The 12763-nt window shown below is 45.7% G+C and overlaps 1 protein-coding gene across 1 annotated transcript in view; it reads left to right on the forward strand.

The window, feature by feature from the left end:
* Positions 1–12763, forward strand: part of PLEKHH1 (pleckstrin homology, MyTH4 and FERM domain containing H1) — an 88989-nt gene that overhangs the window by 12817 nt on the left and 63409 nt on the right. The window contains exon 3 of the mRNA XM_065403793.1: positions 8825–8887. Coding sequence (XP_065259865.1) covers positions 8825–8887 — 63 coding nt within the window. The remainder of the gene's footprint in view (positions 1–8824; positions 8888–12763) is intronic.

Here is a 12763-nt window from a genome sequence, read left to right on the forward strand (position 1 = left end):
CTTGGCAATTTCCATTCTTCTGTTTAATAGATGAATAGAGAAAAATATTTGGATTGTGTGCATTTGTTTGTGATCCAACCGTTAGTGCTGTCAGGACAAGGACACTCATCTCTAGGATTCTATGATGAGGGACTAGAACAGTGTTTTCTCAGCTCCGGAGCTATCGGAACAGTGACACTTAAATATATAGATTCTTTAGTAAATTTGTTCAGCCATATAAAGCCACTCTTGCTCCCATTGAAAATAATGGCAAAACTAACTGGTGAAGAATCTAGCCCTAAGGTACTGGCACCAGTTTGGAACTTTACCTGTAATTTTTGAAAAGAAAAAAAATGGCCAAAAAGAAATCGCTATTGCATAATTTAAGACAATAATAATAATAATGTTTAGCCCTCATAGCTGTGGATAAAAGCTTGAAAAAGTGAACCATGTGTACTGTAAAGACTCAGAAACCAGAAGGCAAATAAAAAAAGAGTAAGTTTGGCTTAAAAACCAAATCTAATGATATTTGGGGGGGGTCTGACCTGACTAATGATTTTTGAACCCTTGTGGCTGGTAATACTCTACATTTGATGATGCAAATACATGTTAAAAAGGGTTTCAGACTGAGTAATCTACAGTGCTGTTTGTAACATAAGGAATGTTTATAAAGCTAATACAATTTAAACCAGTGTCCTTTCCATGCAGTTTTGGAGAGGGGAAGTGGAGTTGCACTTGTGAGGTTACGTATTGACAGCCTGATCCCATGGAAACTTAACTATATGAGTAAAGTTTCTAAGGTGTAGGTGTTTGCAGAATCAGGTCCTTAATAACTATGTCAAAGATACTAAAATACCATGTCTTTATGAGAAAGTTCTGCATTCCCTTCAGCCCACCATGGATGCTAGAGATTGCTGGGTTCTAGGAGCATGTGTACATCATCAGGGATTGTGCGTCTTTGGTAACAGGCATTTATTTCCACTCTCTGGGTTTCTCACACACAGAGGGGGATAATCATCTGTTGGTGAGTGACATGGCAGACTGTTGCCATGGCAGCATGATGACCTGGTTACAAGTGAGCTGTGGGCCTCTCAGAAAAAAGACACACAGAAAAGCTGAGCAACAAATTAACTTTAAGCCTTGGTTTTATTTTGAATGCCTGACTGAACATATGAGCAAAGGTCTGTTCATGTACCTGGCAGGCAGGTTCCTATGCAGCCTTTAGAGGGACCAGTTGGATGGCTTCTCACTTGTTTGTATGGAAGAGGGATACATCTTCTAGCAATCCTTCGAAAAGCCTCTTATACTCTCGTGTTTAATATGGCCATGGGGCTTTGGCTCAGCTTCATTTTGAGACATTTGAATGACAAATCTTTGCCTTTCTGTAGCATATGCAGGAGGTAGCATGGGCTAATGGTGGAAGTACAGGAATGGAGTTGGGAGAGAGGCCTTTTAATCCTGGTTATTCCACTGATTTGCTGTGTGTCTGGGGACAAGTCACTTAGTCAACGTGACTCAGTTTCCCTATCCATATAATTATGAAGTATTTTCAGATCTTAAAATGGAAGAAGCTATATGAATGCTAAGTATTATTAATTCCCCTAGGAATGTCAAAGAGCCTTACAAACAGGAGTACACCTCTACCTCGATATAACGCTGTCCTCGGGAGCCAAAAAATCTTACCGCGTTATAGGTGAAATCGCGTTATATCGAACTTGCTTTGATCCACCGGAGTGCGCAGCCCTGCCCCCCCCCCCCCCCCGGAGCACTGCTTCACTGCGTTATATCCAAATTCGTGTTATATCGGGTTGCGTTATATAGGGGTAGAGGGGTATATTAAGTCTCACCGCAGCCCCTGTGACTTAGGTGAAACCAGAGATGGGTGAAGTGATTCTTAGGGGTTAGACACAGCAGCTGTTCTACAGTACATAGCAAAGCTACACAACAGGTTAGTACAGGAAGTGAAGACTATCAGTTCACTTTAAGCTGCATGGGATGTTAGGGCGTCAGAATTTAACTCCTCTGAAATTTAGCCTGATCACCTCAATCTTACAGAAAGTGCTGTGGAATCTTTAGGGACGACAAGTGGTCATGACCTCAATTTTATATCCTTCAAAAGTGACCAGTTAGAGCAGTACTAAGCCAGCTAGCATGATGCTGGGGTATTGGCTTAATACCACTTCAGAGGGAAGAGAAGCCAGTAACTCATGATTTTTCAGGAAGTTTCTTGGAAGTCTCTCCAAGTCCTGATCTGGTCCAGTCCTGTTTATCTTGTGGGAGATAATGGTATCACAGCAGGAAGAGTTAAGCCTGCAGGAATTAATAGATGGTTATATACCTAGGATATTCAACAGCATCGGGTAAAGACCCAAGTCCAGGATGACAGATTCCCAAAGGTACACCCAGCAAGAGAGCATGTGTGCATTTTGAGCTGTCAACTCCATGCTCATTTGAATCATAAGGTGGGGGATGTTTCCATAAAATTAAGCAATACAGGCAAGGGGGGGGAAAGTCACAGAAATGCCCATCTTGCGGGTAACAGGGAGGGCATAAAGCAATTTCCTCCACTGACTCCAACACAGTGGTCGTCCAGCATTGATTTTATTCCAAATCTAAAGTGCCCCTAGTTTGCATGTAGCCTATACTGGTAGCTGTCAGAAGCTATTACCATTTGGTGGTGGCTGTGCAGTGGCCTATTGTACGACGAATGTATTAGGGAATCTCCAGTCTTAGTGGACTCATGTTCACATCACAAGACCCACCACTACCATTGACACTAAATGGCCTCCATGTTGACTTCTCTGCCAAGATTACCAAGGACTGATGGGCCCTGGAATCAGAACAGGGGTAGCATGGGCAGTAGCCAGGCAAGCTTCCATAACATTGCCCTGCTGAACTATTCCACTCTCATCTAGAGGGATTACCTTTACAAGCTGGAGAGGAATCAGGCTCCATGGCCCATTAAAACCTTGTTCTCTTGGCTGAGAACACTGAAAATGAGGGGAATTTAGTGTGATATTTTATGCTACCCCTACCAAACATTAAGTTTAGTGTATGTAATTTTGTTTGTTTGCTGTTTGATCATTGAAATGTGGGTACGTGCACACATACCCCTCTCTGCTACCTTCCATCTGAATATGCTCTGCAATAATTAAACTAGGGCTCACAATGCCTCTGTCAGGCAGGGAGTAACATCATTCTCATTTTACAGATGGGGACACTTGTTGTCCTAAACACTTCTGGGCCCATTTTCAAGAAGATGGCACTAATTTTAGGTGATCAGCTTGAGATGCCTATAGTCCCTTGGAAAAATTGGGCTTATCTGCAGTTTCCACTAACTTTAATTGCCCTTTACGTTTTATCCTGTCACACATCATTTCAGAGAGAAATCGAGCCCACGTGTGATAGGTTTGGTCACAGAGACCCCCTTGGGACTGTCACCTGCTGTACTGAGACTACCTCTGAGCCCGTTTTCCTTGCCAGCTTGGGACTCTAGAACCCTGCCTTGTTGAGCCAGACCCGCTAGTCTGCTGCAACACAGACCCACGTCTGGTCCACGCCTCCAAAGCTGCAGACTTAACTGTAAACAACTTAGCAGGTCACCTGCCTCCAGCACCCAGACACCCAGCTCCTGGTGGGATCCAGACCCCAAATAAATCCGTTTTACTCTATATAAAGCTTATACAGGATAAACTCATAAATTGTCCGCCCTCTCTAACACTGATAGAGAGATATGCACAACCGTTTGCTCCCCTGGCTATTAATCACTTACTCTGGGTTTATTAATAAACAAAAGAGATTTTATTAAGTATAAAAAGTAGGATTTAAGTGGTTTCAAATAATAACAGATAGAAGAAAGTAAATCACCTAGCAAAATAAAGCAAAAACACACAAGCCTCAGAGATATTCCAATAAGCTTCTTTCACAGACTAGACTCCTTCCTAGTCTGGGCCCAATCCTTTCCCCAGTACAGTCCTTATTTCCAGCAGACATCTTAGGTGGAAAGCAGGGGTTTTCTCATGACTTCCCCCCCCCCCATCCTGCTACCCCCCTTTTTATAGCTTTGGCACAAGGTGGGAATCTTTTGTCTTTCTGGGTCCATACCCTTCTAAATGGAAAAATACCAGATTTAAGATGGATTCCAGTATCAGGTGCCATGGTCACATGTCCTGTGAGACCTCATTCTTCATTACCCACGGGCTGGCCCACACATATACAGGAAGGCTTGCAGGTAAATAAACCATCTACAACCAATTGTCCTAGTCAATGGGAGCCATCAAGATTCTAAACCACCATTAATGGCCCACACTTTGCATAATTAGAATAGGACCTGAGAGTTATACTTCACATTTCTAGCTTCAGATACAAGAATGATATATGCATACAAATAGGACGAACACACACAGTAGATTATAAGTTTTGTAATGATACCTTACAAGAGACCTTTTGCATAAAGCATATTCTAGTTACATTACATTCATAAGCATATTTCCATAAAGCATATGGAGTACAATGTCACACCAGGTATCCCTATTCTTAGTTCTGTGTGTAACCCACACACCTCTTGGGTCTGGTGTTCTGTCCCATCTAGTGGCACTGAAACCACTTAGAGCGAGAGATAAAATGAGTCTGCTCTATGGCCTTAGCTAACAGCCAGTTGGCTTTTAGCTCATGCGGTAGAGTCTCATGCACTAAGCTCCAAAGATGCCAGGTTTAATCCCGCCTGCCGACAACCAGGGTCTGTCAGTGTTACGTGTGCTCAACTACAACTATCTGCTACCACCTGCTTCTGCCTCATGCCTTCATCAGTAAGGATATTAGGAAATACTGGAAGCTTCATATGAGAACATGTTCTTGTGAGGCTTCCAACATTTTTTGCAGACCCAGGGTGGATTAAGATTAAATCGTAGTACCCAGAACTACCAAAAGGCTACTCCAAAACACTGGGGCCTCCTCAGAACAGTCTCTTGCTCCTACCACTCCTCTCCTAGAGGGATTTTTGTCTTCTACTCCTGAGTTATTGATTTTTTCTCCCAAGTGAGGCAGCTGACCAGCAGCAAACAGCTGTGCACAGAGCTGCCATCTGCTGCTTCATACTCATTACTTTGTCCAGGCTCCCTGTAATAATTGGACCCTGGATTCCAAGGGTCTGGGTTTAATCTCATCCTGTGCAAACCAAAGAGTTTGGGACAAGCCTCCAAGCTTTGGGGAGTTTAGATAAACTGAATCTTTCACAGTTCACCCCTGCTGCATAGAATATATTTGGAAAAGGGGACAGGGAACATTTGAGTCAAGTAGTAGGCCATATTGCAAAAGCATCCACCAATGCCATTGCTGTAGTAAAGCAAGAGGGAAGGAAAGGTCCATGTGTTTCCTAGGTGCTGTCTCTGGCCTCCAGGTTTTCAACTCTCCAGGGAAAAGTTATGGGAATGGAGCAACCTCTCGAACACAGCCCTGTGAACACAAAGGCTCTCCAGGACCCTATCCTACAGCTCTGTGTTTCTCTTCAGTAGGAGGATCAGTCAGCAGGGTCGGATCCAGGCACCAGCTTAACAAGCAGGTGCTTGGGGCGGCCAAGGGAGAGGGGCGGCACCTGCGGTAATTCGGGGGCGGCAGGTCCCTCACTCCCTCTAGGAGCGAAGGACCTGCCGCCGAACTGCCGCCGCCGATCGCGGCTTTTTTTGTTGTTGTTGTTGCTTGGGGCGGCAGAAATGCTGGAGCCGGCCCTGTCAGTCAGTGTGCAAATATTACTTTGGAGAGAGAGAGAGAGAGAGAGAGAGGAAAGGGGAGGAGCTGGGAAAGACTAGCTAAAGCTTGAGAGGGTTCAAAGCCAGACAGGCTCTGAAGGAAGGAGTCCTTGACAGTGCTGAATGTTGCCATAGAAGAGGCTAAAGCCCTGGGGATGACACTTGAGGAAGGGAAATAAGAGCTGAACTTTATTTGACAAGCTTGATTCAAGCACAAAATGAAGGTTTTATTAGAAGTGATGGGAGTTACAGAACTGAATATAAAAAAATACATCCTTGAAATAAAAAATCCACTCATTTTAGGAGAGAACAGATGTAAACCTTCCCCTGAAGCATCTCTGAAAACCTAAACCCAGCACCTTTATACTAGAGCATTGGAATCAGGAAATGAAATTGATTAGAATACTCTGAGTACATTTCCCAGATCTGAGAAAGAGCTCTGTGTAGCTGGAAAGCTTGTCTCTCTCACCAACAGAAGTTGGTCCTATAAAAGTTATTACCTCACCCACCTTATCTCTCTAGGATACTGTGGAGCAGATTCATCCCTGTGCTGCCACAGAAGGGGTGGAGGTAGTTTATGTCTCTTCTATTTAGAGGGTTACGAGAGTGCTTAATTTGTGCCAGGACTTGCGAAGGCTGAGCCCCAGCTCCTCTGGGCTTGTTGAGTCAGTTATGAAAGTAAAAAAAAAAAAAAAAATTGCTTGAGCCCTGGCACCTCTTTCATTGAAAATTAAGTACTGGTTATGAGGCAGGGATGGGATGGTGGGGGGTATGGCCGAGGTGAGGGCAATCCCGAGGGCTGCCCTAAGTTGTGTCCCTGACTGGGTTTTCGAAGAACACAATCACTGGGATACAGATTTGTCTAGGTTATGCCCCATCCCATTTTACACCCAACACATTTTGGGCTGCTGCAGAGACAGCACAGCGGTGGCAAAGCCCGATCTGTGCCTGGCACAGGCCCCTCTACAGTGGGGATATGCACTGATAAGCCTTACTCCTGTCCTATCACCAGGGGAACGATAAACTAAGTCCTCTGTTAATAATTATGTGAATCTGACCCTCTGGTTTCACTATCCTAGCTGATTGAAATGCAAAATGGAGGAAATGTAGCATCAGTAGTGAAAAGTAAATTACCCGGTAGTCAGTGCTGAACCAATGCTACAGCATGCTGTTAGGATGTGCTGTGCTCCTTACCTACCAACATTTGAGAGCTATAAATAGGGATACATGAAGAGAAAAATAGGGACATTTTTTTAAATGCCATTGAAATTATGGAAGAGTCTTGTAGAATTTAAAAGGGATGAAACCAACAGAATCTTTACAGACCTTTAGTTAGGGATCTAAAGAAAATATTCAAAAAAGTTATAGAATTTAATAGATAGTGAGGTTTTTCTGTGCTTTTTTTTTTTTTTTTAAACTATCTTGTAGAATTCTATAGCAGGGATATAATTGGGGCCCTACCAAATTCACAGCCATGAAAAACACGTCATGGACCGTGAAATCTGGTGTTGTCCCCCCCACTCCCCGGTGAAATCTGGTCTTTTGTGTGCTTTTACCCTATACTATACAGATTTCACAGGGAGACCGGCATCTCTCAAATTAAGGGTCCTCACCCAAAAGGGAATTGCAGGGGGGTGGCAGTACTGCCGCCCTTACTTCTGAGCTGCCTTCAGAGCTGGGTGACTGGAGACCTGCGGCTGTTGGCTGGGAGCCTAGGTCTGAAAGCAGAACCGCTGCCAGCAACAGCGCAGAAGTAAAGGTGGCAATACCATACCATGCCATCCTTACTTCTGCGCTGCTGGTGGTGGCAGTTCTGCCTCCAGCCCCGCCGCTCTCCAGCTGCCCAGCTCTGAAAGCCCTGCCACCCCAGCAGCAGCACAGAAGTAAGGGTAGCAGTACTGCAACCCCCCCTACAATAACCTTGCAACCTCCCCACAACTCCTTTTTGAATCAGGACCCCTACAATTATACCACTGTGAAATTTCAGATTTAAATAGCTGAAATAATTAAATTTACGCTTTTTAAAATCCTATGACTGTGGAATTAACCAAAATGGACCATGAATTTGGTAGGGCCCTAGATATAATTCACTATCAAAGTCTGTAGCAAGTTTATAGTTTTCTATTAACTCCATAGGCGTTCTATAGTGGTTTGGAATAATAGAGTGAAAATACCCTATACTTTGTGCTACAAGTAGGGCCTGTAGGGACACCTGGCATGTATGTTAGTTGCTGGGGTGCCACTTCTTGGTTGAATTGTCCAACAGAGGTTCTGACCACTTACAAAGCCTAAGATATATTTGACAAAAATAGGCCCTACACCAAATTCTAGCTTGGGTAACTGCATTCTGCCACTAAATGCTCTCTCCAGTTTAAACTGGATACAGTTGACTTCATATTTTATCTTTACACGGTTATGTAGTGTGTTTGTTTCACTCCAGCTATGGCTGCATTTCAATGAAGGTGAAGGAATTCCTGTATGTTTAGGATTAAATTCCATACTCTTTAATCAAGCAGAGAAACCCATTGACTTGGCTGGGAGCTTTCCTTCAGTTAAGGACCAGTTAGTTAAATTCTTTGGGATGAAAGGTACAATCGGAATGTTAGATGCTCACTAACCTGTAGCTTTGATAAGATTAGGGGCTGCTTTTGTAGCTAGACCACAGTATCTATGCGACCTATATAGATCTAGATAGCGTATGGAGCCTACTGGGAGCCATTCGGGCTGTATTCAGTTTTATTTGCCCCTATTAATGAGTCACTATTTGGAGAAAGCACAGGAAAGAATGATGGGCGATAGCCAGGCTACTTGCAGAGACAACCCACCAAGTATAAATTGCAGAGGCGGGTCAGGGAACCGGGGATGTTCCTTTGACCCATGTAATGAATGATGAAGCTCACTAATGAGAAAACAGTTCTTGCAAATCCAAAAGGGGTGGCAGGGTAGGCTGGGGGAGATCAAAGGTCTTTGTTTCCTGGTCAGAGCTGTCCAGTTAACCCCATGAATGCCAAAGATCAGAGTTCCTGTTAAACCAGCAGCTTCTGATTCAAAAAAATAATGATTCTGCTCACTGTCAAATCTCTTTTCTGGCTGTGAAGATGCAGGAGCTGGAGCAGAGAGTAATCGAGGCAGAGCAGAGGGCTGAGAATGCAGAGAAACAGGTAAGAGGTTCTCCAACACTGACACTGTTATGAACCCAGCAAGCCTGCACTCTTAACAGTCTCCAAACCACTGTAGAGAGAGCACCCAACATTATGGAGCTTCCCTAGGGAGACACTTATTACAGAGCAATGAATTAATATTTCTGGTCCTGCCCCACTACCCTCCTGCCTGAGTTTCCAGGGTTGCCCTAAAGAAGTTAAGCCCAACACATGACACCTGCATTTCAGTTCTGCAACCAAAACATTTGAAGAATCCTGCAGAGAAGCTGCACCTTTACCTACAGATCTGTGGCATGGAGGCAGATAAGCCAGTGGAGTGACTAACTGTCACACAGTATGTCACAACGGACCACAAAATAGCAAGGGGCTATTGCAGATCAGGATTGAAGCACAATGTTGGAGCACCATAGAGGCTGTAAAACACAGTGCAATACACAGGAGTGCTGTTATGAGACTGACTTATTTCCTGGCCCCAATCCCATGACATTGCTCGGGATTACAAGATATTATATACCTATGTCATGTTGCAGGGAGGTCAGTATCCACTGTTTCCTGTTTTAGGGGCCTCAGAGTGGAATAGCAGGTGCTGCCACAGGTCAGGATTGAAGTGCATTGGCATAGTTATAAGAGGGAAGACTGCATTGCACCAGGAGCATCATCTCCTCTCTTCCAGGAGCCCCATATCACTCCAGTGAAGTAACAAAATGGCTTAAATTCCAGTCCCATTAGCCCTCATGTGGGATTCTCTGACCCTGGTGAAGTTTTTCCAACGTGATAGCAAGTGTACTATGAAATGTAAACAAGCAACATCTCAACTAGAAACATCCCACCCCCCATGCTATAAAATTCTATGGTGTACGAGGTTAATAACTAGCTGGTCCCCGTGCAAAATGTCTGGGTTGCTGACACCATGCTATCAGAGGTTCCTCTCCTGCTCCCTGTGAACAGCTCATTGTTGAATGCTGAGATGATAATGGCAGAAGTGAGTGGGCAGTGGAGTAGGAAAGGATTGCATATGGGACTGTAACAGAGGTCAGTGGGTGAGACAGGCAGAGAGATTGTCACTATGGCTATTGTTGAGGTCACTAGACCACCTGTGACTTAATTCAAAGGCAATGGCCTTGATTCAGCCTTGCTGACACAGAGATGGCGATTGCGCCCCCTGAACCAGCAGAGCGATGGCATTTACCTCTCCTCTCCAGGTGTTCTGCCAGGACAGCACTGTTTTACATTCCAGCCACGGCTCTGTAGGAAACCCACTAATAGAGGCTGACCCTTCCAGCCGACTCTTCCCACTTTCTGGGAAAAACAAGCCAGTTCTGAACTTCTGGCAGAGTGGAGGTTGTTGGTGGTGTGTGCCACTGTGACCGACCCTTACTGTAGCACACTTTCCACCAGTGAGAGGCCTGCAGCCCAGGCTGTACTGCCATACCCAAGCAGAACCCAGGGGAGTGACTCGGGCCTCAAAGGTTGCTGCCTTTCCAACAGCACCACCCATATTAATATCCAGAGAGAAGCAGCTTTTCAGTAGAAATGCTTTAATTACACCCGACGGCTTTAGGAAGTGGAGCTGCCCCTCTCACAAACAGGTATATTCCGGGTGAATAAGCAGCATTTGTCAAATGAAAGGGCTCCACATGGAGTTTAGAGTCTTTTGTTTTCTTTCACCCAATGAGACTGGCTGTTTGGATTGCTAATTCAATGGGCTCCCACAGCTGCCATCCTCAATTAAAGAAACCACATGTCTGCAGTCCCCACTCTGAGCCTCCAGCACAGTCAGCACTCGGGCATCAGACAGGCAGGAGGGCCCCCCTTTTTTTTTATTATAATCACCCTGAACTCTAATGAAAACACATCCGACTCAGTGAGCTTAGCTTTCTGGCTGGGATGGCGGGTACCTGCCTTTCTGATTCAGTGCAAGGGAGAAGCAGTTTGCTTCTCTCTATCTAATGTAGACCGACAAGGGGACAAAACACAGCTTCTGCAAGTCTGAGGTGAGGGCTGCCAATGGAGCGTAAGCTGCTCTCTCATGCAGAATCTGTGAAGCAACCTGGTAATTGCCAGTGCTCTGCCATTCTGGCCCTAAGCCTTTGCCAAGACAGAGTGGCATTTGGGAAGAGCTGGTTCGAGAATTATTTGCAACTCAAGTCTTACTGACAAGATAGCGGTACCGGGTATTTGTCCCTCATTACGTGTTATAATTACCAGGCTGAGTTAAGTTGAGTTTTTCATTGGTAAGGAACTTTATTATCTAGCAAAACAAGTTCTTTATAGAATCTTCCATACAAACTAGACTCAGACACTTCACAGGGTGAGATGATGATAACAGTGGGAATTAGGAAATAGGCTTGGGAAAGAAAGTAGTAGTAGCCTCAGAGGGTTGCAAAGAAAATTCAGATTCTAGAGGTAGCTGGATCCTAGAGCACTAAAACTTTGTAATACAAAAGAATTCCCACCTGTTCACATGAACTAGTGTTGGAACGGATGGGAACAGATATCCGTTCTCATCCTGCTGGACCTCCGCAGCATCTGACATTGTTGACCATGAGATTCTGCCGTCTCACCTGAGAGAGATAGTAGAAATCCAGGGTAATGTGCTAGAATGGTCTGAACCAGGTGTGGGCAAACTTTTTGGCCCGAGGGCCAATCTAGGTATGGAAATTGTATGGCGGGCCATGAATGCTCACAAAATTGGGGGTTGGGGTACGGGAGGGCGTAAGAGCCTCCGACTGGGGGTGCGGGCTGTGGAATGGGGCCAGAATTGAGGAGTTCAGGGTGCAGGAGGTGGCTCCGGGCTGGGGTAGGGGGTTGGGGTGAGGGCTCTGGCTGGTGGTATGGGCTCTGGGGTGGGGCTGGGGATGAGGGGTTTGGGGTGTAGGAGGGTGCTCCGGGCTGGGACTGAGAGGTTCGGAGAGCGGGAGGGGGATCAGAGCTGGGGTAAGAGGTTGGGGCATTGGAGGAGGTCAGGAGTGCAGGCTCTGTGTGGCACTTACCTCAAGCAGCTCCTAGAAGCAGCAGCATGTCCCCCCACTAGCTCCTACGCAGAGGGGTGGCCAGGCAGCTCTGTGCGCTGCTTGTCCGCAGGTGCCTTCCCTGCAGCTCCCATTGGCTGCAGTTCCTGGCCAATGGGAGCTGCGGGGGTGGCGCATGGGGCAGGGGCAGCATGCAGAGCCCCTGGCTGCCCCTACTCATAGGAACAGGAGGGGGGACATGCCGCTGCTTCCGGGAGCCACAGCACACGCGGAGCAGGGCAAGCCCCTAACCCCACTCTCCGGCGGGAGCTCGAGGGCCGGATTAAAACATCTGAAGGGCTGGATGTGGCCCCCAGGTCATAGTTTTCCCACCCCTGGTCTGAGCCCTTCCTGCAATGTCACTTCCAACAAGCAATGATGAGGAAATTGCACCCCTTACTGGTGGAGTTCCACAAGGATCAATTTACTCTCTGATCTTTTTCCACATCTATATACACCCACTAAGTGAACTGGTCAGATGACACAGACTCAAGTGCCAGCAATATTCAGATAATACTTATCATTTACCATATACAACCACACCACTACCACCAAGGTAGACCAGTGCTTGTATGAGATCAGCTTTTGAATGAATAACAGTTGGCTGAAGCTAATCCCAAGCAAGGAAGAGGTGATGCTGGTGGGCAGAGGAAAGTATTCTGAAGGACTTGCAGCCCTGCTGCAGTCTCTGGTCATTGAAGACATGTGCCTACAATTGGTCAGTTCAGTCCATAGCCTAGGCGTACTCTGATTTCTCTCACATAGCAGCATCTGCAAGTAACATTTTTACCATCTACGCTTGGCTAGAAAATCCCTCCCTTCCTGGCGGACAAAGATCGGGCTTCAGTTATTCACACATTAATCA

The sequence above is a fragment of the Emys orbicularis genome, chromosome 4 (assembly GCF_028017835.1).
Source record: "Emys orbicularis isolate rEmyOrb1 chromosome 4, rEmyOrb1.hap1, whole genome shotgun sequence".
Classification (NCBI taxonomy): Eukaryota; Metazoa; Chordata; order Testudines; family Emydidae; genus Emys; species Emys orbicularis.